This window comes from Streptopelia decaocto, assembly GCF_964273445.1.
Source record: "Streptopelia decaocto genome assembly, chromosome: 13".
Lineage (NCBI taxonomy): Eukaryota > Metazoa > Chordata > Aves > Columbiformes > Columbidae > Streptopelia > Streptopelia decaocto.
In genome coordinates, this window is record NC_138668.1 from 8,233,622 (window position 1) to 8,259,920 (window position 26,299).

Genomic DNA, 26,299 nt, shown 5'->3' on the forward strand with positions numbered 1-26,299 from the left:
GGGAGGTGGCAGTGAAGGAAAAAAGCCATCACCTTTATGAAGAAACTGGCACAATGTTAAGTTCCCGGTTAGTCAGCACTTCGGCACAGATTTGTGCAATTTTTCCAATTTCAGATAACAAAATTAAACAGTGTTCCTACACTGAACTAGATTAGCAACTAATTTATAAAAGCAGACATTTACAGCACACAATGAAGTAACAAAATACAGAGGTTTATTGACAATTGCATGATTTATCATTTGATTTCCAATCCCCTCTGTCCCAGAGAAATGCTCTTGTCAATCTTACTTGATGAGTTGAAAACACAGTTTAGATTCCAAAGAAAGAAATGCAAGAAAATGAATATAGTTTAACTAATTTAAGGCCTAGTTGGAAGTTGCTGTTTTTTTAAGAGACAGGCACTGTAGCCAGTGCACATCAAGTACTAAAAGATGCCAAGTCTAAGCACAGTATTACAGACAGGATCGATTACACAAGACCCTTCAATGCAGAAAGCAGCCTCTGGTTGACTTTTCCACATGGCAGCCTCTTTAAAACCCTGACAAGGTCTGAAACAAGGAATTGAAACTTAAAGATGTGTCTGACACTCAGCCAGAGGCTAAACAGCACAGAGTCAAGAACAGCTGCTAGGAAATCCATGTTTGGAAGTAACATAAATCCATTACAGGGTTATAGTCAGAATATTTTCCTAGGAGGGCAAACAAAAGGGAGCTCCAAATGTATCTGAAAGGTACCAAGGCATTGAAATCCCAACTTTCCATGGCTATTTCTACCCTTAGTACTGCCCCATATATTTAACTTTCACTATTTGAAAAGGCAACTAAGTTTTCATACAGTCATCCACCACTTCTGAGGTCAACCAAACCGAGCAGTCTCATAAGCACTACAGTCACAGAGTGTTTTAGCACCTGGCCCAGAGACAGTCCCCTTCAAATAGTGGCAGTTCCCAGGGAACCTGGGCTAGAACAGCAGTGGATGTACACAGATAAGGCCACTTGTTCTTTGGTGTACCTGAACAACTCCTGTTTTGATATGTGAAATTTAAAAAGTCACTATTAAATACACTGAACTGTAAGCACCTCATGTTAACACATTCATATATCAAAGCTCTGGATATGATCAGAAAATTCATTCAGAGAACAAATGTTTGTGCAAAACATGCACATCTTCCAAACATGATTTAAGATAGCCAGCACAACTAAAAGGTTTGTATTGCTGAAGTCTTTGATTCTCCAACTAGGATAGTCTACAGCGTGTCTCAAAACAACTGCAGCTGTGGTTTGGGAAGAATCCACGTAGTTCTCCCACCCTTATCAACAAAAATTTGACGCAATCAAAGGCAAATGTAAGGCTGACCAAAGACAAAGGAATTCACTAACAGAGTCAGCACAGACAAACAAAACAATGCACTGTGGTGAAGACAGCAAACAGTCCTGGTTTCCACAGGGTACAAAGTGAAAACCTGTGCAGAGGCTAAGGCATTTCTGTATAGGTTGGGTTGGGCACCTCAGTATATTCTCCATGGTAATTGTATACTTTAAGTTGCTTCTGTTCAAAGAGTACCATAAAGCTATTGTTTGCACCCACAACTTTACCAGAAAGTGTGCAAGCACTCAGCCAGGATACTTGAAATGAAAGTCTTCTAGAAGCACCTACATGAAACAGGATGTTGGACTGATATTATTACTTGTCATAGTTTACTGAAGGCATCAGAAAGGCCTGAATACTCTGAGGAGGGGGAGACCACAATATTATTAGCATGTGATGCTTTATGAGTATAAAAGAAACTTTCAGCATGATATGTCCTTGTATCAGCAGTCATGTGCTGCAAAGCAAGCAAGGAGGAAAAGAGAACCAAAGACTGAATGCACTCAGCACCATGGCAGCACTACTTGTTCCAGTGGAACGTATTTACATCCAAGTGACTGCAAGTCAACTCACTGTGAAGCTGCATCCTGTTGCCTAGAGGAGAGCACAGCCGACCTGCTGTGCTTCCAGATCCTTTAGCTCTGCCCTCTAGGTCCATACCCTCTCAGAGTTTTTACATGTTGACTGTATGGATAAGCCTGCCTCCACAAGAGCGTCCTGAGCCACTAGCTAGCCAAGAACCTAACAGTCTGACGAACTCACCACAAAGTAGCAATGATCTCTCACAAAGTTACACCAATGTCCCCCTCTGCCACCCACCCAGGCAGCCCGATACTTGCATCTCCCAAGGGGCACCCTTTCCCTCCCCAGCCCTCCCTCCCCAAATCATCAGGTTATCCTTCCTACACACTTTAGCATAACACTCATCCACCTGCCTAAGAATCTATCCACAAACAATAGTCTATAAACTGACCTTGCAACCACAGCCAAGAGTTTCTGTGCAGACTCCGTTAGCGAAAGGGAACAGATGACCCTAATAGAATGCAATACTGGATTTACCCCCTGGTGGATTGAGAACTTTGTTGTGTGAGCGTGGCCTTGGCCCTAATCGGGGCTCATGATTGTCTATCTTGGGTTCTGGCTCCTTGCATCGCTCTTCTTTGCCCAGATCTTTTTTCTCGCCTCCGTCTTCCAGCTGTGGTTTGATATTTTCTGTAGCTGGATAAAAGCAAAAGGGATTAGATCAACTTGCTGTTCTGTAGTGCACAAAGTGCCTCATCTTCTGTAGACTGCATTATTTCCCATGTCTCCAAACCATAGCACACTAAAACTTCCCTGTATCTGTCCATTTTTCCTGAAGGAAACAGGTGCTGAGGAAAAATTTCACTCTTTGCAACCATTCTCCTCTTCCTTCAGCAATATTTCTATAGGATATATAGGCTAAGCAATACACCTTCAGAATTATTTTGGCAGTTTCAGGCAGTTAAAAGATGCAACATACCACGGAATCCCTTCATCCTGAGCTTGAATGCGGTGTTCCCATTATTTTTTAACAATAACTAGCTGAGCAATAATATATTTTGTCAATCAGCTACTTGTTATTTACAACTATAGAAAGCGAAGTTTACACACTTGAAGGAGATGGCAAGGGAGGAAGAAGCAATCTGACAGGATGCATTTCCATCTATAAAGATTCCCTATATATCTATTTACACACATATGGTATCAAGCAAAGTATATACACACATGCAGAGTATTGAGACTCATGCCCGTGGTGCTCTCCTCAGTAAGAGGAAAAGCACCGTTTCCCTGAGAAAAGGGATTAAATTTCTGACTAAGAGAAGGAAAACTTCTCAGTTATATTATCCTAAGCACCAGCCTTAGTCTTACGTTTTCTAGAGAAAGTATAAGAATCTATTCCTCAAAGAGAACAGAGGAAGGAATTTCTCTTGCTGACCTTCCAGCTTCTTTGGTGTTTCATCTTCTTTCAAGACAATGTGATCCTGCAAAGAAACCAAAAACTATCTTAGTATATTACTGTTCTCGAACAGTAACACTGTCACAAAATCTTTCAGAAAGTTTTGCTTTATTTCTCATCTAAGTGTTTATGTTTATCATGGTAAAAGCCAACAGTTGCAGATACTGCATGCAACCCTTCATGCCCTCCACCACTCCATAACCCCAAAAGCAGTGTTAGAAGGGAACTCCTATGTTATGTCAAGGTGCACATCTCAGACAATTCACTGAAACACAGATGAAGATGCTACATTAGTTCACCAGAGGCTTAAAACATAGTCTATGATAAACAGTTCACTACAAAGGTGTAGAATTACCATTTTTGACAAGTACCCACTACCAGAAGTTGGTGTTCATAACTGGAACACAAGTAGCCCTTGAGCACCCTATTCATATTCTGCAATGACGCTCCTCAGTGAGTACCCATAGTGACCCCAACAGTCAGGTAATTAACAAAACTTTTTAAGACCCTTTCCCCAGCAATCCCAATCGATTGTCAGAAATACAAAATACTTTAGAAAAGCTTGCATGTTTGTACCGCCCATGAAATTAAATTTGCAGTAATTTTCGCAAATATGCCATCTCCTTTCCATCCCAGTGTTTCCCACAATTCCAGTGCTCTAATTAAAGACATAAGAATTTCCAAAGTGTTGCCCTGCGTTTTGTCAAGAATACACAGGAATTAATATGTTACATTTTTTAAAAAGAAACTAAAACCAGAGACCAGCCCAATAAATGGGCACAGAGGAACAAAACAAAGCCCTTTGCTACACCTCCTGACAAGACCTCGCTCCCAGTCTTTTTTCTCTCCTCCTTTCTTACGACCCAAATCCCCCAAAATATACTCTGGAGTCTGCATAAAAAGTTAGGCAAAAGCATACTACCAGAACCTCCAACTTTAAGCAAGGGGGGAAAGGAGAAAAAAAGTTAAATTGGAGTAATCTTTTCTTCCTAAGGTTCCAGGAAAACTTAAGCCTAATCTCCTGCTGAAGTGCCTTCATGTTGAATGTAGATACATATACTTAAGAGAGGTGAAGGGCACAGCCAGGCCACATGAAGATTTATGACTGTAGCTCATTTGTGTTCACTGACTTTCCAGAGTTGGTATCAAGATAACCTCTGCCAAATTGCAGAACAAAGATAAATATCTTGTGCCTCACTAGCTTAAATGCCTCTCGGCTGTGTGCCAAGAACTCCAGCTGTACCTCACTTACAAGGAAGACCACAGGCTTTGAAAGCATTTTTTCCTTTTTTTTTTTTTTTTGACCACACACGTGCAGTCTGATTAAATAGTTTTACTGCAAACTACAGAGGATGCTGAGATCTTATATACCAAAGATAACAAGCTATCAAAACCAGACTTTGGGAATAGCTGTCTAATTTGAAGTTACCCTATGCATAATTCAGGTCTGTCATCTTAAAAAGAATAAGAGGTGTTGCATTGTGACAAGACTGCGAGACGACTCACTGAGCTGCTCGCTTCTTGGTTTGACAGTAAAAGAAGTACAAATACCTTCGGCTTGTTTGGGTGTGCTCGCACAACACTGGTAGGTACAGGAGACCCAAAGATATCACTTGTCTTCCCACCAGGTGGATTCATGCGTGGACGAGGCTGAGCAGAACTAGAATCCTCAAAAATACCACTTTCTTTTCCCCCTGCAAGACAGTTGTTAGATTTTTTCTTTTCCTAGATGACTTAGTTTTACCACACTGTATTAAAAAAATAATAATAATTAAAACATAATTCAAAGACTTTTAGAACTCTACTGCCTAGAGACTTACTTTTGCTTGCCTGAAATTACTCGTTGAAATCCTTTGTTACAAGAATTCACTAGAGGGTCTCAGATTCACAGCTGTACTCACTGCAGCTAACTAATGACACGGCTCTAGAACAGAAGCATTTTCCTTTCATCATTTCTTAGGCTTCACCTTGGAAAGAATTAGGCTTGGATGATGTGCTAAAAAGTATGTGAACATGTAGATCACTGAAATATTCATATGTTCAGAAGTGTGAATAAATTTATTTTTCAAGCCCACTCAATTAGTAAAAATACAACACAGACAGTTCACAGTGTTCCACTTCAGGAATATGAAAGCAGTTCTGTGCTGCTGTGAATTCGGAGCCCAGTTGTGCCGAAGGAGGTGGCTGCACTTACCTGGAGGGTTTGTTCTTTTTGGAATGTTTTGAGGTTCTTCTGATGCTCCAAAGATATTGGATGCCATCCGGTGTGGCCTGCTTGAAGAAGAAACTTCTTCTGTACTCCCAAAGAGATTACTAGAACCTCCTCCGGGGGGCTTCAATACCCTACATTGCAGAACAAGAGAAGCAACAGACAAAAGTTTGTTTGAAATCTACAGTATTCAACATATTTGAAGTCTCTTTCCCATTCTCCCTTGTATGTTATGAATAACTATTCTAATTTGATCTCCAGGTAATTCTGCTATGTCCATAAAGTATCTACTTTTTAAGAGCTGTTCTGATAAAATATTTTAAAAGTTCACGACAAATATTGCCAACCTGCTGGTCAATCAACTTGATCATTTTGTTATCTACGATTACTTGGAATGCTCATAACAGTTCCACCAGAACAAATGGCCACACTGTGATGTTACGGAAGCAACAGGAGATTAAGACATATGACTCTGGTTAATATTTTAAAAGTAATCACTACAGAATCAGACTTTCTGCTAAACTGCATATATCGACTTTGCATCTGTGATAAAATCCAAACTCATCAACTTTTAAATAAAAGCATACTTTTCATAAGTACTAAAAAAATAGCTAGTTTCAACTATCAGTTATCATATCAGCTTCTGTAGAGTTTAGAACGGAAAGGTGGAATGCCAAGAAGCCAAATTTTTAGTGGTCATGATGCAAATCAATTAAGACCAAAACTCTGCACCAGTGGTATATCAAATAGCTGGAGGTTACAACAGAAACGGATGGACTTCTTGAAAACCTACCAGAAGTCATGCTTGTCCTTGAATATTAAGTCCACAGTTAGTAACTATGTCTTGTTCAACTGAATTCAGGTCCTGTCCTGAAAAGAAACTAAACCACTATGTGGGAGTAGAACTGGTGGAACTAACTGGAAAATTAACAGTAGAAGCACGGAAGAGTGATGAATACCTAGCTATCAAAAATAATCTTTACAGTTATGTCTACTTGACTGGTTACCTACAATCTTAGTAGCTGAGCAGAAGTAGTAGCTGAATTATACCCCTTCTAATCTGAATACTTGATCTGAGACCTAAACTAACCTTAACTTTTATAGAGAAAGAACCGTTATAAATTGCAAGATCTTTATCCCATTCTCCCTGAACAGAATTCAAAGGTCAGTGAATTAATAGAGCACATCCCCTCCATAGATCTGTGACAGAAGCAAGCTATTTCAGGTTAGATATCTGCCAAGCATAAAAAGAGGTTCCTCTCAGAGCCAAGATCTACTCCGATTTAACTCTAACATTTAATTTCACAAAACCAGAGACATTTGACTACCCTGTCAGAAAAATGAGCTTTGTCAGCACTTCAGATCTCAGGATTCAGGAAATCATTCTATTCTCTTTGGGAGGAAGGAGAAAAAAGTGCCTCTTTTAGTCTGGAAGTAGTTTATATAGTTAGAACCAGCTTCAGAGAGACTGTATGCCTCACAATTTAAATATTTTCTGACATTACCCACTCTTTTCAGCTATTTATTAAATGCATTTAGTCTTTCTTGAGTTCTAAGTGTACTATCAAAGAGATTAAAAGGAAAATAAACATAGTTAATACAGATGGAGTCTCTTAAACTAGAGATTCACTGCTCTTACCATATTGTTTTCTTAACACATGGCTACAAGCGTAGGAGGGAATAACAAAATAACTTTTTTGGTTAAAGGAAAACATCCAGTCATAAGAATCACATTACTTCTGATTCCTGCAACTGGATTTAAGATCCATTGCAGAAAAAAATTCCGGAGAAATTCCATTTTAAGGTTAAAGGTCTCGATTATTCAGTTAAACTTAATTAAGCATCAGAAAAAATCCAACACTGATTAATCTTACATTGTCTTCCAATTTTCAGCTCAGCATACACACTAGGAAAACCCTACTGTTGCAATAAATGAGGCAGAGGCATCACTTGAGGTGCTTACCAGGCCCTTGGAAATCAGCATAACGGTGACCTCTTGTGCCAGCACCACCCAAAAGAATGTCTTGACTCTACATACACGAAGTGCATTTGCCCTCTCAATTTCAGAAACTTCTAATTGCTAGGACTCTTCCAAGCATTCCATAAGCTGACAAGCGACTGCAACACCAGATCCATAACATTCTAATTAATGCAAAGTCAGATAACTAAGTCATTCACAGGAATTACCAAAAATAATATTGAAGTACAGCAACAAGGTCTTCCAGCTAATGATAGCAAAGGGGACAGGGTTTTGCACTCCTTTGCTTCAGCCAAAACCCGGGGAGAACACAGACTTATTTTCTTGCTGTACAGCCCCTAGAGCATTGCTGACCTCCTTGCACTCCTGAGTCACTCTGCTCTAGATTGGGGTGAGATGTGCTGGTCTCCCACACCAAAGGAGAAGATAAGATTTAGCCTGTGAATCCTACCAAAGGAAAAGAGCATGCTAAACTCGATAAACCAGTGTGAGCTGCTTCAACAGAGTGAAAGCAAATTCAACATATACTTTATAGTAATTTTAGTTTATACTTTATAGTCATTTTAGTTTATATTGGTATCACGCCAGCTCACATAAAGAGATATTTTTGTGTCTTATGGCCAGATAAGTTAAATCTTCTTTCTTCCTCTGGAAGAAGGGGAGTGAAGGAAGGTGTTGCTTTATTCTTGTAAATAGTAATTAAAAAAAACCCCTTTGTTTACCATGCAATCTAAATATACCTCTTTCTTCTCCCCCTCCTCTCCAGTAGACTAGAAGTCTGTCAGTTCCTTAGAACAGCTAAATTAAGAACCCTACCCGATAAGTTTAAAAGCCTCTACTAATTGCTTTGTTCTCTTCTGGTAGGCTTGAGGAATTTTAATTAGTTCTTGTGGTCTTTTTTTCCTACATTCTAACAAACTTCAATTTAAATGCCCTCTCCTCCTTAAACCTTTCAGCCAACCTATGGAAGAGGTGCAAAGACTTACCCACTACTTCAAGACACTAGATATATAATTTTATTTTTTTTTAATTCTGCCTGAAAGTTGAAACACTGACGTCCTACCAGTTTTCAGAAAGCTCTAATCAAGCAGGTAAAACAGGAGTGGTGCAGTACCTGTAAGAGACCATCACTAAGGTGGTAACCAGCAGAAAGCAGGTGTTACCAGGCGCTAAAGCAAAGACCAGAACCCTACTGGGCGTGCTCCTGCTGTTGGATCAATACCAATTCATGGCTCATTAAACAGCTCACTCATCTTAAAAACAAACAACGAGCTTCGTTAAGTCAGTTATGCTCTTGATCTGAAATCCCTGCAATATTCTACAATACCACTGATGGGGGGAACATGTGCAGTATATTTCCAAGAGGGCTATGTTTAAATTTTCAGCTCTGTACAGTAGTTGTGAAACTGCTCCTGTATCAGATGAATTGAGGACATACAAAAGCAATTAATTTTTAGTGTGTGTACAAATAGTAGAATGGTAAAACTCTGTTCTGTTTGGCTTTCAGAGCAACAGCAGCTTGTAAGACACACAATTCCTTGTTTTATTTTGCAAAACTTCCTTTAAAATACAAAGCATCATTATTAAGGTTTAACAAAATAGAACTAGGCGGTTAACTTGATTCAGCAAACTAGTTGTTCACTACACAGCATAAACATTAACAGGATCACTAGAGATACATCTCACTGGACAACTATTTAAGTGAAAGCTTCCATTTAAAATACTTTTAGCACCATTTACTTCTAACAGTAATACTGTGTTACAAAGTTCTCAAAATGCAAAGCATTTGTTTATAATTTCCTCGCAAAGATTTTCACATTAGGAAGAGTTTTTGTTTTCCCACTTCCACAGATGGTGGTGGTTGTTGCTGGGATTTTGAATTAGACTTGGTTTTAATTAGAGAAACTTCTGCACATCAAGAACCGCAAAAGGATTTGCATTATCATCAAACAAGGTTTTGTTTAGGGAATGAAGAGAATAAGCTCTGAAAAAAAAAAAAAAGTCTTAAACCAAGTACTTTTTGCTTTTGAGGGCACAGGCCATGTGTCAACTGTCACCATCTTGGAGACGACTCTGTAAAATGCAATAACGTAACATATTGCAGTGCTGCAGTGTGTATGCTTGCTGTGCCGGCTCTGTTTCTATAGTTGTGTATTGCTATAGTTCGTTCTCAGGTATGATGAAAACACTCTGCCACGGTGCCAGAGAACAAGCTGTAACAAGACCACTTTTGCTTGCTGTTAACTAAAAAGTTATGATGGCCTGCATTCCAGACCCTGTCCAGAAACCCAGTTTATGAGTTAGACATGGTTTCAAAATCACCGTGAGAACGGAAGCTCCTCAGAGACTACACTAAGGGCAGAGGATCTTCAGAAGTCTTAAAACCAGGTCATAGCTTAGAGTGATTGGAATAAAAGGCAAACTTAAAGCACCCTTCCACAATTTTGAAACACTTCCCTTCTTCCTCTTCGAGCACATGATTACCTTGCAGATGGACTAATCGCTCCAGCTCCAGGTTATGATGATATATGAGCTCGTCCAACTATAACAGTATATTTCAGCTCCACAAGCCGAAAACAAGCTAACATCTGCTTATGCAGGCGTTTGTGCTGGACCCTCTCAAAGCTTCACAGGGTGTCACCAGGTCCTCCTCCCTCCTTGTGAAGCTACAAACCGGAAAGCAGGAGGTCCCCCCAGCGCCAGGCCCTTCTTCCCACACAGGAATCTCCTCAGGATCCGGACCCCTCTCCAGCTCTGCAACCCCCGGCAGGAGCTCAGGCCCCTCCGGGCGGGCCGGTGCCAAGTGCCGAGCGACGCGGCCCCACGGGCACCGGCCCTGCTCGTTCTCTCTCCGCAGGTACCGCCGGGAGCGCAACGCTGCGTCCCGCCCGCCCGCGGCGGCGTCACCCCCAGCCCCGGGAGAAAGAAACGGAGGCGCGGCGAGGTGACCGGGCAGGAGCGAGCGCCGCCGCCCTGCGCTGCCCCCATGCCCCGGCGGCTCACGGATGGATGGGGAGCGGCACTCCCGCCTACCGCGGCCGAAAAAGCCCCTCAGTAGCGGCCCGCTCCCCTCAGCCGGAGCCCCCATCCCCTTCCCGCCCCCAGCGCCGCGCCTCAGCCGGCGCCTCTCCCGAGCCGCGAACAAAGCCCCGCAGCGGGTTCCGCGCTGCCGCACGGCTCTTCCCGCTTCCCTCTTCGCCCCGCACCGCCAATCCACCCCGCTACAGCACCTGGAGCTGGGTTTGGCCGAGTCGGCCTCGGGGCCCTGGAACATGGTGGCGGACGACGGGCTGAGCTCCACAGCCCCGCGCACGACGGCTCCTCCTCGGCTCTCTGGACCGCAGGTAGCGCCGGCCGGCCCGCCCTGCCCTACCGTTGGTTGACCCACCTGCCCATCATGCCTAACAGCCTATCGCATGCAGCCCGCCCTCTGCACATCCCGCCTGTCCCGTGAGCCTCGCAGAGGGAGGCTTGACAAGAGCCGTGACGTCATTCATCCTGACCGCCTTCCATTGGTGAAGCCGAACGTCCGTCAGAGGGAACGGCGGAACCATTGGCTGAAAGGCGCAGCAGGGCAAGGGGCGGGAGGGTATTTAAAGGACCACGTAGGGCAGGAGGGGCGCGGAGCCCGCAGCGGGTCTTGCCCGGTTTTTCTGGGTTGTCTAAAAGATGATGGCCTGAACACAACCTCTACCATCTAAAGCCCTGCTTGTGAAGGAAAAATGCTAGAGGAAAAAAATAAAACCCAAGATAAACAATACTTTTTTTTTTACTGTATCCTTTTGTTTGGTGTGTGGTGTCTTTATTTTTCCCTTTCTTCACCTTGTTACTGGTGAACATGGGCAAAGCTGGGACAGCGCTCTGGTTTGACTCATTTCTGACACTCACAATCAGTGGACACCACTGGCGATGGAAGCTGTAAAGCGAAAAACACCCAACTGCCCCAAACCTTCTTTCATCACAGTGAAAATAACAAAAATTCTGGGATGGGAGATGTCAATGGAAGTTATGCCACTGATTTAATAGAAACGAGAATTTCACCTTTGAAGGCTTGGCCTTACAGACAAATTTGTATCATCCCCGCACCCCTCAGGCCGTTATTACGTCAATAAAGGTTAGATGGAAAGATCTGATAAGGCATAAATGGCAAGTAACACACTGGACTTAAGTTAGACCAAGTATTAGTATGTATTTATGCACAAGAATAAAAACAGCTTTACAAGTTGAATTGGAAATTTAAACAGAGGAAGTTTAACAGCTTTTGTATATTATATTAAATAACCAAAACACCTTTTTCCAAAATTGGTAGAGAATAAATAATATAATTTACAATATGGTACAAAAAATAATCAGTAAGGACAGGCATTCTGCTTTATACATACACTATATAGGTATATTTATAACCTATAAAACAAATTCACATCTCAAACAAGCCAGAAACCTTAGATGATATGGCTTAACTATTATTAAAAGAAACAGCATTAAATTTTGCTGCCAGAACCATAAGCTCTAAAGCAGTTATCATGTTTCAATAATTAATGATAACTTATTGCCGTAGTGCTTGCCAAGGTTTCACTTAGTTAACATTTACAAATTGCTGTGAAATTAAGAGATTAAAAGGTTTGAAAAGGTTAAAAAAAAGTGCAGTACTTTCCTTATAAATGCATCCGAAGTCTGAGTGTAAAAAAACGAAATGCAACTTAATTGTCACTCTGGGATCTGCAAAGTCAGTACATGAGATGTCTTTATGGATGAGGTTTGATCCAAGCCATTTAATTCAATTTAGAAATATGAAGAGGGTTGTAATGAAAAGGCTTAACAATGTCATATTAAAAATAATTAGTATTCCTATGCTTAATAGATTTAGTGGTAACGGATAACATGAATTGTGTGGGTAATCAGGATGCAACACCCAGCAGAAAACCCAGTTAGCGCACACAGGAGAGATCCAAGTCTCAGGATGTGGTACTTGCTTTTCACCTGGGCTGTGACAATAAATGCTGAATTTTTTGCCATTCACCTTGCTGAACTACTCAGAACCTCCTTGTTATCTATAATCATTAAACCAACACAGGGAAAGCCTAGAGCAATTATATTAGAACTGGATGTTGTTAGTGTCCATTTGTCCAACCACCTCACAGTGTCCCAAGAATTATTAAGCTAACAAAGTCACCTCTACCTCAGCATCAGTCCTGCATGCATCTCACTATAATGTGCTTGAATATTTGCTTAGGATAGGCTGATATTTTACATGTATGGATTTTGTTACTTCTGTTGGTGGAGCTGAAATAATAAATTCTGTGTTTTACAAAAAAATAAATATATATATGTATGGTTATGTGTGTGTGTATATATGTGTGTATATATATATACATACACATACCCCCAACACCTAAAATCTAGAACTGGTGGAATCAGAGTGGTGTTTAAATGATCTTTCACATAACAAGGATAATTCATTCTGCACCAATTAAAAATTACCACAATGATCTACGTTCTTTTCAAGTTTTTCCCTGATGAGACTTACTTGTCCTGAAAGGGCTTTATTATTAAACCGCAGTTTGCAAAGCATTACATTTCTGAAATCAAATTCTGCGTCATAATGACAGCTTTCAAGAGGCGGAGGCCAAACACTTCTAACCACAAAATTCTGATTGCTGGACTGAATTCTGTCACTTCCACTTTGTTATTACTTGGTGGTTCAAGTCTACTCACAAAGGTTCAGGATATTAAAGTTTTCTGATCTCATGGCATCATTAAAAATAGCCACTATGCTGACTTCATTCTGCAATTCCATAATTCCCCTGTGGCAACTGAATGGGCTGGGAAAGGGCAGCCTGACAGCTCCGGGTATCAGGTGGCAGAAAGTCTTCACAGATCTCGAAGTGCTCTGCCATGTATGTGCAGCAACACCAGCACTTACTCTGGGCAACCTAAGAGTCAAAACCAGTGTCACACGCACAGGTAAAGAAGATGAAACGTTTGTCAAGCTACCTAAATACACTGGAGACTATCAGGCTGGTCATTCAGTATTTAGAAGTCTAAGAATGAGAGTTCAGAATTTTTTTTATACAGTACTTGATTAGAGTGTATCACATCTCCTGCATGTCCTGTAAGACACCACAGGAACCCTCTACTTTTGTCCTGCAAGTCCAAAGGATTTCTGGAGGTACACCATATAGGATAATCAGCATTATTAATGTCAGAAGCCAAACCCAAAAGGAAACAATCTGGGAAAGACCAAACCAAAATACAGCTCAACTCCAAGTAAAACTTAGAAGTTTTAGAGGGAGTGACTTGAGATTAATGGGCATCCTCTCCACACCCAGGGTGAATGCTCAGAACGATACACTCCTCAGCATTCATTTTTCTGACAGCCTTCAACTTTTTATATTCTGGGTTTACACGATTTCCTGATATTTGCATCAGAATTCTCAAACAAGGCTCTATAAGAACAATGAAAGAGAAATCACAATGGCAGGATGTGACATCCCATATGACAAGCAGTCAGCCCACAGTTATGAAATTCTCCATTCTTGTAGTCATGATTCTTTTCTTCCTAGTAATACAGGTTTGCCTCCCTGTTGGGAACATACAACTGTACTAATGCTGGTTTTACACATCAGCATGGTTCCTATGTCAAAGAGGAGAATGTAGCAACCCAACAGGTGGGGTCATGGAATGTCATCCTAATCTCACCACTTTTTGAGTAAAATCAGGAAGGCTGCTCTGGGCCACACAAAACATGCATCAGAAAACTCGTTACATTTTCTCTTAATGACAGACAGCATAAGGCAAACTATATAACGGTTAAAAAAATTAATCTACGTAAAGTGGGGTGACGTGACTGGGAAAACAGCAAATCCAATCAGTGCATTGTGAGCAAGGTTACAAGAAGAAACTCCCAGTCAAATACCTTGTAAAAATAGCTAAAGGTAGGTAGAACTACATCCACCAAGTATAGTGCAAGTTGGGAAAACGAACCCCTGATAATAGCCTAAGAGATGCAGAAGTTTTGTTTATTTGTTAATAATATAAAGTTGAGGTTTGTACAGGACAAGCCCCTTGGATAAGTTTAGAATTACTTAAAATAGCCAAGGGACATCCTCTTACCAGAGAAGCAGACAAGTGCTTTAAAAAAGGGGCTCAATAAAGGTATTCTCTCTCATGGCCGACAGGAAAGGAAATAGGAAATATCTCCTGAGTTATAAAGGTAGAATCATTGGACAACCAGCTGTAGAGAAAGTGACTACATTCCTTCGAACGCGCTGGTATCAAGATCTGGGTCTTTCAAATATTAAAAAGCTAACATTAAATGCATAGGGATTTAGTAGAGGGAATACCAGATCCACTAGTGCCTGGGAGTGAATATAATGAAAAAAGGTGTCGAGGTACCACAGAGCACCTGGAATTCACAGAACAATGAGGAAATAAGGAGGGATTAAGCTAGGACTTGACACCTCTTCATGACACAAACCAGATCTCAATGTTAGCGTTAACGTATTATTTGTTTCTGTACATTACGATATTCTTTCCTATTTCCTCTCCCAAATAAATGCTCAGTTTTTGTGGAGAAAGATGGCAATATATACAGGTTTCCAGCAAAGCCAAGACTAATTATGACAAAGTTTTCATAGTGACTCCAATAAGCTCTTTTGCAGTGTTGCCTGACTTAAAAAGCAACCGTTCTTCAGGGAAAGCAAGAAAGTGCTCTCCCTCTCATGGGGTGAACTGTGCAATGTGATGAAGAATCTCAAAGGTGAAGCATATGGGTGCAGTCAGAATGATGATGAATGTGACGGGCTTCAAAAATAGAGGAAACTCCCCAAGGATCCATGCAGTCTGGGAGTAAGGTGAAATCAGAGCTCCCCTACAAAACAAGGAAGCAGGTTCGTGCCCCTGCTGGAATGCTCAAACAACAAAACATAGCCAAAGAAACAGAATGGTCTACAAAAATGAAGCATCGTAGAGCCGCAGCGCCTTGGAGGAGAGTGCAAGAAACTCCAGTTTGACTGATTCATAAAAAGAGTGCCAACTAGGACAAGTCAAGATGCAAAATGGTTCCCATACCCACCCCCACCCTTTCTCCTCCACAACTTCAATGTGGATCTCAAATCATCATTTCACTATGCAAAAAATAATCCATGTAGGGGAGCTGTTGGCAATACCCTTCCCCACTTGAGCTTCTTGCTTAGGCCATTCCAAAGTGCAAGTCCAGGACTGTCTCATAACCCTGCCATCTTACGTCACTGATGCAGGGGACACACCATTTCCTGTAATACTATTCCATGTTTTGTTGTTCCCAGTATATTGCACATTCCAGGACCTGCACGTACTTCTTCAGACCTTTGAAGACAACGCTTCTCTTTTAGAAAGAAGCGCACAGGACAGAGACAACTGAGCCTCAGCTGCTTCTCTACAACCTGCCCTTGCCATGATCCAGCGCTGCAAGCTCCAACTTTAGCTGAACAGTCTACACCAGCCTGCTGGTCTCAGACACTCACTGTGAGAGATCCCCAATTGGGGGACCACCACCTCCTCCATCAAACAGAATTTCCCTGCGGGTTGGCTCAGGTATCGATAGTTCCTGGGCAAGGTCATTAAAACGAGATATGTAATCTATGCTGTTCTCATTCATCATGCAAGCCAGCTGGGAATCCACCACCTAGAAGAGACATGAAAGAAAAAGAGCTACATGTCAGCGGAAATTTCACAGAATCACAGAATTATGTAGGTTGGAAGGGACATGTTGAGATAACTTTGTCCAACCATCCTGCTCAAGTAGGGTCAGTTAGAACAGACTGTCCTACATCTTGTCTGGTCAGGTGTAGAATTACCTCTATGAATGGAGATTCCACAACCTGTTTCAGTGTTTGACCATCCTCACATTAAAAAAGTTTTCTTGGGTTTACGTGGAATTTCATGTGTTTCAATTTGTGCCCATTGCTTCTTGTCCTAAGAACAGCCTGGCTCCCTCAGCTTCATTCCCAGCCTCTCCTCATATGAAAGATATGCTTTATCTCACTTTATCTGAGTTAGAGAATAGCTCTTATCCATGGCTAAATGGAAGCCTCCAAGAAAAAAACCAAACCAAACCAAACAAACCTGTAGTCTCAATGGGCCTTACCTGGCTATCCTTAACTCAGCATTAAGGTGCACCAGTAGATGCACTGTAGAAAAACTCTATAGATATTACCTCTAACACAATAACTGCATTTGTACACAAAACTTGATTCTGCAGGACACTTAATAAAAGGCCTTTCAAAATTCTCTCATCATTAAAGCCATTTTTAAATGACACTTGCTGCCTCTGAAGACTCCCACACTGCTGCTCTGTTGTGCCTAAAATGGTGGCATCTTCCTGTTAAGACCATACCCATGCTTTACTAAGCTGAAGTGCAGATGTCAAAACATCTTTAAGTATCTTGAGAGGTATGATGGACAATGTACAGTAGCAGTGCATTAAAAAAGGAAGCAGACAGCTGAATGTAGTTTGATGACATACCTCTGCTACATCTGCCAGAGACCGTGACACAAAAGAATCCCGTGAGTTTCCATCCAGAAGGCTGGGTCCCAGTAAGGAGGTGCCACTAGCAGTCCCAACAGGAGTTGGCAACATTTTTCGTCCCTTCTCAGGGGAGATGAAACTTGCTATAAAGAACAGGCACATGAGTAAGTCACTGCTCTGAATGTTTGCAATTGGGAGAACAAAGAGACAAGACAAGGAAACAGAAAATGGAGGATACATCCGTTTCTCTCGTCTCTTAAAAATTATGTGTTATGAGCACGAACACCATTAGCATATTGCTAAGAGTACAGAGACTCAACACACTGGCCTCACTAAATATTAATTAAAAAAACCCAAACCCCAAACAAACCGAGTGATCTCACGTCTTTGAGATTATGCTCACCAAGCACAGAACAAAACCTATTTTTCCAACAGCAGGGCCAAGGGCATCTTTTCATTTTGGCAGAACAGCCAAAATGTCTCAACCTAACTGATGAGTCAGGCTCCAAACAGAATACAAAGAACTGCCAAGGAATTATTTGCCCCAAGGTATGGGCCCCAATCTAACAACAGGATATTTTCAGGAGCAGACTTGTAAAGAGAAAGAAAATGTATTCAAGGCAACACTGCTGAAATGAAAATGTAAAGGGAAGAATTCTACCAACATCCTACTGCATTTACAGTTTTCCAAACGATTCACTTCTAATAAACAGCTTTCTTCTTCTTTTGAAAAAAAAAAAAGAAAGAAAACAAAAGACAGACCTTTTTGTTTTTGTTCTCTGCATACTGACACTTACAAAACAAGCTGCTGAGAGACGAGTCTGTGGAGTCATTGGGGTACCACTGGGGATCATGGCTGGGAGAGGCAATCCAGTTCTGTTGAGGACTACTGGATGGGGACGGAAGACTTTTGGAGCTGTCACTGCCATTCAGCTTTGCAGGAGAGAGAGAAACACCTTCACCTGTAAGCCAATGTCAGGAATCACTGATTCAGTCAATACAGTAAAGTTACAGGACACTGCACTGATTTATGTTTAGAAAGAAAAAAACAAACACCACCACACAACAACAATTAAAAAAAAAAAACAAAACAAAACTACAACAAAACCAAACAAACAGAAACCCAAACACACACACACACCTATATGTGCCATAATATAAAGGCTAGGCAGATAATTTTATTTCTAACAAATACTGCAAAAGAAAATAACCAAGAACTGCTTCCTGGAAAAGTTTCTGCTGACATGTAAGATGTCAGGGATTTCTTAATAGGAAGGCTTTAGCTAAGCCTGGACTTACTGTATTGACCAGAGCTGATGGCTATTTCAATGATAGAATCACTGATTTGCGTGGCAGGTTCTCCTTGAGAAAGCACATCTTCAGGTGGTCCAGGCAGAGAAATATCCAAGAGAGCAGAAACATTGGGAGGAGAGAGCCGGGTGCTGGAAGCCTCTGATGAGGGAAGTGGAGGGGTGGAAAGACCATTTTGAAGAGGAGTCTTGGACAGTTCTGACAGAGAAAGGACTGATGTGCCCTGTTACAAGAAACAGAGTCAATTGTTCATGAATTTATGAAGGACTTGGCAATCTTTCTGAAAAGCGACAGCTTAGCTCCTAAGCATCAGATTAAAATCAGATTATTTTTTTTTAAAGGAGGACTAATAATCCAGCAGATAATCCTAAAATTTTAAAAATATATTACTATTAATATATTTGTATTATTTTCATTAAAATATCTGTAAGCATAAACAAATACACTTCAGCCCATATCCTGCCTGATCATCTGAAAAAAATATTGGTCTGTAACATTCTAAAGAATATTTAATACAGCCTACATAAGAGAAACAAGCATAATAATATTAATGTGATTTTGATGAATCTATAAGATAGTTCTAAAGAATTAAGTATTAATTTGCCCTTTTGTAGACAAAAAACCCTATAACTGTTATATAAATATTCTGAACTGCTAACTCACTCCTCTTGACAGCCAGACTCCCAAACCTCAATTGATCTTTTTTAAGGAGTCTCATTATTAGTACCTCATCATAGAGCTGCTTGTGATTTTTTTCCGTAGTATACACAAAGCTGCCCTGAGAGCAAGAACCAGAACCTAAGGCCCCATTACCACAAATAAATGCCCAGTAGGTTCATGTCCTAACATCTGTGCCATCAAAAAATATTCTTCTCCTTTATGCTCTCCAATCAAATTAATTTGACCTTGTTCACATGTAACTGTTACAGGCAGAGTGGAAAGTGACAAAATGAAAGCCTAACACAAGGTCCTGGATCTCCCTGGAGAAGGAACTTGGGGATAGGATGACAATACTCTTACAACTTAGATACTTAAAAAGTAACTGTGGCAGCACCTATGTCTTATTGGATCCAGCATAAGGAAAATTACTTCTCTGAAGAGGATGCTGGCATAACAATCATATTTCTAGTCTTAACATTCTTCCTTCAGCAACATACAAGCAGCAGGATTGCCAACTGCTGACATCTTTGTGATGTCTAAAATACACATGTACAATACAGCAGAGTAATTATAAACTCCCACACTGGATCAAGAAATACATAAAACTTGTTCGTCCTTCAGAGGTCAGACTGTCAGCTTTGCTTTGCTTTTTTAGAGAACGGCACCCACATAAATTTAAGCAGCTTTCCTAAATTTCTTTCTTTAAATTTCTTCAGATGCTAGAGATTTTGATTCCCATAAAACAGTACCAATGGTGTACAACTACCTGGGAACCTGGGGTTTTAAGGAGTCCTACCAGTGTTGTTTTCAGAGCACTACCAATTTCATACAACTCAACTTTCAACACATACTCTACCTGGAAACCATCAGGAACTGCCTCCTGCTCGTGCCGCGTTGGCAGACTGATGAATGGCACCCGACACCCGGGGCCTGAGCCCTACAACCACAACAGAAATCATGTGAGTGACAAACGTTTACAGAGACACTGCAAATTGAGCTGGGGAAGTAAGAGACAAGTGCACATCGTCATTTATGAATGCTCTTCCTACTATCAAGCCTTTCAATATCGTCCATCAATTCCCTGAGAAAATGACATGGACTAACACGCATCTGGGTCTCAATGAAAGAAACAGCAAGGAGAAATCACAGCTTCCATTCCAAATACAGCCTTTAAAGTTCATGTTTTGCCCCAAAGTCCCTCCTGAATTATTGTTCATTGAAATACTTCTATTTCTTTTCAAGCCCAGATTTCCCAATGGCCAACTTAATCTCCTAGCTGAAAGCTATTTTATCAGACAAAAATCTGTTCAATGTGACAAAGACACACTATACAACAAAAATACGCACTATACAACACAGACTGGGTTTGCCATGATAAAAGTGTCAAACCACAAGCTCCAGGAGAAAGCTCATTAAAGAGTAATTAATAATACAGCTCTTTTACACCATGGAAGAGCAAGACACTTAACTACTTTTAGAAGTACACTCAAGAGACTCTGACCTCTACACCAGCGATGGAGCCTCCGTTCTGATGCGCTGCTGTTGACTCCTGCCCTGTTACCACCGTGGTCACTCCATCTGGTGACAATGGAGACACACCTGACAAACCGTCTGTATCCAGGACCGGCATAGGGCTACCAGGGATAATACCAGCACTTTTAGCTGCCAAGTCAATAGCACCTTTTGTGAAACAAAAAAGCAAAAAACACATTACAAGCCTTTTCTTCAGGCAATTACTTTATTGTGACTCATCTAAAAGATTACTTTTTTAAACTGCCCAGTGTCCTAACTTTACAGCTGTATCAGTTGTTCCTCTCATGAAGTATAACATGTCTTTTAGCTAAAATGTTTCATTTTCCTGCTCTGTTCCAAGATGTTATCAGGTATATCAAAACAGTGTAAAGAAACACACTAGTTCTGCCCCCCCTGCCCTTCTTTTTTTTTCTTTTTTGTCCTGCAAATTGTCAAGCATTTGGTTATGCAATTTATAGAAATTTCCTATGGTTTACTAGAGGAGCTACAAAAACAACGCAGCTTCATTTTATTATCTTGCTTCTATAAGCCATTTAGACTCCATACAAAAAACATTTGTTGCAGGGTAAACCTCACCCAGATCTTCTAAAATCCACTTAAAACATCTGAATGTCTTTCGATTATAGAGAATCCTGAAAGTCAAACTGAGGCAGTCATTGTTCTCAGGTCACTAATCCTTCTAATTATGGAACTCATTCTTTTGTTGCAAGACAGTATCTGCTTGGGGTACACTGGCATGTTTTCTTTCTTGCAGAATTCCCAATCCCACTTTAGTAGATAAGCAAGTTTATTTCAAATATGTCACAAGCCCTTTTCAAAGTGGTTTTACAACAAAACATGGCAAAAGTGCTCAACTGTGGTTACAAATTCTAAGCCCTTGCTTTGCCTGCAGGTCAGACACAGCGAAGGAACCTAGTTCAGACTGTCCCACCATGGCCTGCTCCTTTCTGCAGTCACACTGAGCCACAGAAAGCACAATATCATAACACAGCTGTTGTCTTTAACTTCCAAAGGCACTACTGATTTTACCTAGGAAACAGAAACCAACAGTGTAACATCATACAGATCACAACAGACCATGACTCTCATTCTGTTTAAGAAGTGACTTACTAGACAGATGGTTGGTAGCTTGTGCTGGAAGAACTTTGGGCACAATTGGCCGAGAAACAGCAGCTTTAGTCAGTGAGGACTGGATTGGCCGAAATGAACCTCTCCCTAGGGTGAAGGATTAAACACCTCTCAGCAAATGAAATCAACATCTTTAAAGCTGAGCACAACACAGTTCAATGGAAGCGAACAAGGAATGCAAGCAGTGGAGACAAGGAAACAGCCATGCGATGCACTAGCTGGTGCCTTGTCACCAAACTGCAACAGCAAGTGTTGCTGTGGTGTTGAAGGTGCTTTCATTATTTTCAGTGAAGATAACCTTTAAGGTCTCATGTTGATTTTTGAGATTTAAGCCAAGATGGGCAATCACCTGTACTACCACTGTACTCAACAGTGTATCAGCGGAAAAGGACCAATGGGCAGTATATTGATTAGACCGTATGAAATCTCAACAGTATCTCAGGTACTAGGAAAAGCCCATTGTAACATCTAGACAAATGAATACACCTTACATGAAAAAAAAAAAAAAAACAGATCTAAGTAATTTATTCCAAAATTTTGTGTCCTTGCAGAGAACTCTCTACTCTTCCCTGCTTTCAATACTGGGAAATGGAAGAAAAAAATTTATGTAACAATTGTGACTTGCTTAACAATGATCCAGGAGAACAATTCCATCATCCTGTAGGAAGTGACTCAAGCAACTGGTAAATGACTCTGTGGTTTTGAAAGGGTATTTTCCTCTTTTTTTAGAAATTATTCCTTCATGCAGTTTTAAGGGACACTTTCCAGTCCATCTCATGGCAACATAAAAGAGACAGAAGATATGCAGACTCACCTGTAATGGATGAGTTGGATAAGATAGAAAAGGAACAGACATGCTGGGACGGGTTTCCAGATGGCCTGGGGAGCAGCGTTCTCTATGTGAGAGAAATAACAATAAACCAGAACATATTTAATCACAGAACAGAGGGTAAAGCTCATCTTCTAAGGCACAGAAGTTCACGGTGCCTTCCAGAATAAGCAGAGTATTTACATGGCATGACTGTCGTGCCACAGACAGCAATAAGGGTCCATGTATTCTTGAGAATGAAGCTATAGATAGGAATCATGTGTTTTCTCTGTAAACTACTACAAGAGAAAATTTCCACATGGACAATGATCTGAGAAATGCTACTTAGAATTATATTCCTTTCTGATTATTCTTGCAGTAATTTCCAAATCTCTCACAGGATTTACAGCAGTGACCTTAAGGATGGGATCTAGTCTGTGTGCAAACTGATCTTCCATTACAATTAAACAAGTGTGAAATAATGAGGCAGCTCTACGTACTCGGGAGCTCTTAAAACCAGTGGAATTGCGTAGACCAGAATATCTTAGTACCAAAGCCCAGTGCGCATGTAATTTCTAGGTCTCCAGAGTTCCATGGTTACTTCTTCCACACATCTCCTTGCAAGTCCCTTTTTTTTTTTCCAGAAGTCATTGTTTCTTCAAATAGTGTTATGTTTTATATCACTACAGACGTTTATGACTCCCCCAGTTTAACAGCCATTAGTGAGGAGGACGCAGGAAAAAATATCTACAGGGAGCTGTTGCGGCAGTAGCACTCACAGCTCTAACAATGACAGTCAGGATACCACATGAACACGCTGCTTGTGTGCCAGGTCCAGCTGCCCCAAACAGCAGAACCTGCTGTCAGGTGAGGGCCTTTTTTATTATTTCTAAACTACCTCATGCACTGGGCTATCACTGTTGTTGACATTCCTCGTACAGGGAACATAACATGGCTGGTTACAATAAAGATTAAAATGTTCATTCTTTCATATGCTCAGTTTCGCTTTTCCACCAGATGTGTGAGGAAAGTTCAGTTTTTTGTTTCAGTTAGGGGCAAATCATTACAGCCTTACTGGTACCTATTCAGGAAGCAAAACAGGCATTTCACACTTTGCCAGTTGTTCTGACCTGTACTACTAATGGCTTCCGCAAGTGCCTGTTCCGTAACTTCCTTGGCTTTGGCAAGAAGAAGTCCGACTGCATCTGGACGAGAACAGGAAATACATTAGAAAGTATTTTAAGCATGCAAACACAGAATAAATTATACCCAAAAACTCTGTTTTTCAGTAAAGTTGTACCTATTTATTATTTGTTTCAGACAGCAGAATAATCTTTCTGCTAGAGTAGGAAGATTTACCACCAGGAATGTTTGGGTTGTTTTTGTTTGTTTTTTTTTTTTTTCCTTTTTTTTCTGTTTTATGGAGATAAAGCTTTTTGCCAAAAAAAGTCATTTTGCTACCTAACTACTGCAGCTTGCTATGAAACTGTTACTGAGATTGTATATATAACATAACACAACATAAAGTATTTGAATTAAATACAGCAATGAGGTTGTATTAACGTTAGCTGCCCGATAAGAAGGATATCAGTTTTGCTAAACTTGGCAAATACATTTGCTGAAGCAACTTAATTAGAGAGTGAACCAGTTTCATCAGGCTGTGCAATAGCATTCAGATTCAGATCTGAAAAGGTCATGCCTCTTGCAAGTATAGTTACATAATTAGAATTGGACTAATCTCAGGTAATATAATGTTATGCCTGAGCATGACCAGAAGCACTGCTTCACAGGGAAGCCCATGCTTTCTGAAGACCCCAAAAAACCTAGTAATACCAACTGGATACTGGCTCAGGCACAATATGCTACTTTTTTTTCTTCAGTCATCTCACTTACACTGATTGTGTCTAAGTGCTGCCGGAAGGTCAGTTCTGCTTCTTTGCTGGGCAAGAACAGTTTCCCATGGCGGCTGTTGGGTGGTAGAGTTGTAGGAACGGCAAAGAGTCCACCGTCCGCATCAGTGCTTCCAGAACTTGAAGGACCAGCCACCAAGAGAGGTCTAGGGAGATTTCTCAAACCTAGAAGATTTTAACAATTTAAATGAAGTGAAAACAAACAGCAAGTAAGTATTCAGTAACTGAAGGACAATACAGAGTGCTGGGGCTTCAGGATTCTGGTTCTGCCACCATCTGTTTGTGATCTCAAATCATGAAACTCTCGATACTTCAGTTTTCCCACCTGCAGATGAACAGTATTTACCTGCTCCACAAGGACACTGCAAACATTCACTCGCCTTGAAATCCCCGGAAGAAGGGGGTTAAATGCAATCTTATGCTACTAAGGAAACTGGAATCTAAACACCCAGTTTTAAGCCCCACACAGACTGTGTTAACCAGTTTATCTTGTAGAAATACTTCAGAGCCCTTCCCACAAAATGAATTGTATATCCACCATTCCTTTTGTAGGGGAAGCTAATAAAAACACAGATTCATTCCACAATATTTATGTTTTGTTTACACTCTCCGCCAACCCCCATGGTAATTTAAAGTGCAACCCAAATAAAGTCATTCTGGTGACAGAGAAATGAAAGAGCAGGGATCCATTTACCAAAATATCTTCCAGATGACAGAACTTTAAAAAAAGTTAGTCCCCAGAAGTGCTCGCTGCATGTGCAACACCGGGTTTCCTTACAACAGACAATGATGGTGATTTCACACTCACTGCATCCCTGCTTGTCCGGGTACCCCAGCATCTGCTGGAGAACTTGGCTGGGAGGCAGGAGCCACCTGCCTGGGCCACCCCAGTGCAGAGATGGGTACACACAACAGAAGTCAGGAAGTGTTTTGAGAACATCAAACTGTATTTACCTAACAAATAAACCTGTAGGTTTTATTATCCTCCTGTTTAAAAGATGAAATTGCCACCTCCACCTTCTGCTCTAGATGCTGCTACTTTTCCAAAGGATCAATTAAATGCAGAACAACATATAAATTTGTGCCTCTTGCCTGACCAGGAGTTGGAGAGAATTGTTGAAGATAATACACATGGTATTATCTTTAAAAAAAACAATAAAGGGATGCAACTATAATTACATAGTGATATTTTAAGCACTATAGGTGATATTGCATCACAGCTGTCACTATCTCTCTGCAAGATTCTTTTTATCCTCTTTTTTGTTTCTCCAGCTGGCTGTGTGGTTTTTATGGAACTGTCTGTTTCCCAGCCCTTTCAGTTCTTCTGGAGTGTATACACACTATCTTTATTTTCTACTGAGAAAGCCAAATCCATTTATCTTTAAATAAAAAACACAAAAGATGAAAACCAAAAAGCAGCTAGCACCTAGACAGACTCAAGACCAAAGTCTATAAGGGAACACACCTAGAACTCTCACCACCAAAAGTAACCCAGCTATTTGCCTTCTGACAGCCAAAGTACTGCAGTCATTTAATAGCACTGTGTGTGAGGATACAAAGCAGCTTGATAATTACTGTATACTAAAGGCTGCAATCCAGACCACAAGCAATCCTGTTTTAGATCCAGGACACCCTGATCAGGGCTGATAAAAGGCATTCAGTTTGTCTACCAAAACGACACAACTCAGGGTGAAGATACTGGACTTGCTCAGGTATCTGTGTGACCTGTGGAATGCCACTACCTGAGGCCCAAGCACAGTGTATTACACCGGGCAGAATGCTTGGAAGCGAAACTAAGTAATTAGGTAGAAAGTTGTACTGAAACATGCTTTTACTGCTCCTCTGCTCCAGCCAAACAGCTCTGCTGAAGTCAACTTCAGTCTCTTCAGCACTGCACAAAAGCAGGA

General features: G+C 40.9%; 2 protein-coding genes across 8 annotated transcripts in view; both read right to left on the minus strand.

The window, feature by feature from the left end:
- Window positions 1–192: 192 nt before the first annotated feature.
- Window positions 193–10,922, minus strand: JPT2 (Jupiter microtubule associated homolog 2). Its single transcript, XM_082064293.1, has 5 exons — window positions 10,765–10,922; window positions 5,542–5,690; window positions 4,899–5,041; window positions 3,327–3,372; window positions 193–2,587 (listed from the first exon to the last, which is right to left on the minus strand). Exons 1-5 carry the CDS (start codon window positions 10,806–10,808, stop codon window positions 2,403–2,405), a joined length of 567 nt encoding a protein of 188 aa, XP_081920419.1. The 5' UTR covers window positions 10,809–10,922; the 3' UTR covers window positions 193–2,402.
- A 781-nt stretch (window positions 10,923–11,703) lies between these two features.
- Window positions 11,704–26,299, minus strand: part of CRAMP1 (cramped chromatin regulator homolog 1) — a 40,489-nt gene continuing 25,893 nt past the window's right edge. For 5 of the 7 annotated variants that reach the window (XM_082064883.1, XM_082064882.1, XM_082064881.1 and 2 more), the window contains exons 12-21: window positions 24,376–24,557; window positions 23,613–23,687; window positions 22,489–22,570; window positions 21,657–21,761; window positions 20,515–20,693; window positions 19,870–19,950; window positions 18,342–18,576; window positions 17,840–18,004; window positions 17,040–17,185; window positions 11,704–16,199 (exon numbers count right to left, since the gene is read on the minus strand). In XM_082064883.1, coding sequence (XP_081921009.1) covers window positions 16,035–16,199; window positions 17,040–17,185; window positions 17,840–18,004; window positions 18,342–18,576; window positions 19,870–19,950; window positions 20,515–20,693; window positions 21,657–21,761; window positions 22,489–22,570; window positions 23,613–23,687; window positions 24,376–24,557 — 1,415 coding nt within the window. In that variant the 3' untranslated portion in view covers window positions 11,704–16,034. The remainder of the gene's footprint in view (window positions 16,200–17,039; window positions 17,186–17,839; window positions 18,005–18,341; window positions 18,577–19,869; window positions 19,951–20,514; window positions 20,694–21,656; window positions 21,762–22,488; window positions 22,571–23,612; window positions 23,688–24,375; window positions 24,558–26,299) is intronic. The other 2 variants (XM_082064886.1, XM_082064885.1) reach the window with 2 other exon arrangements.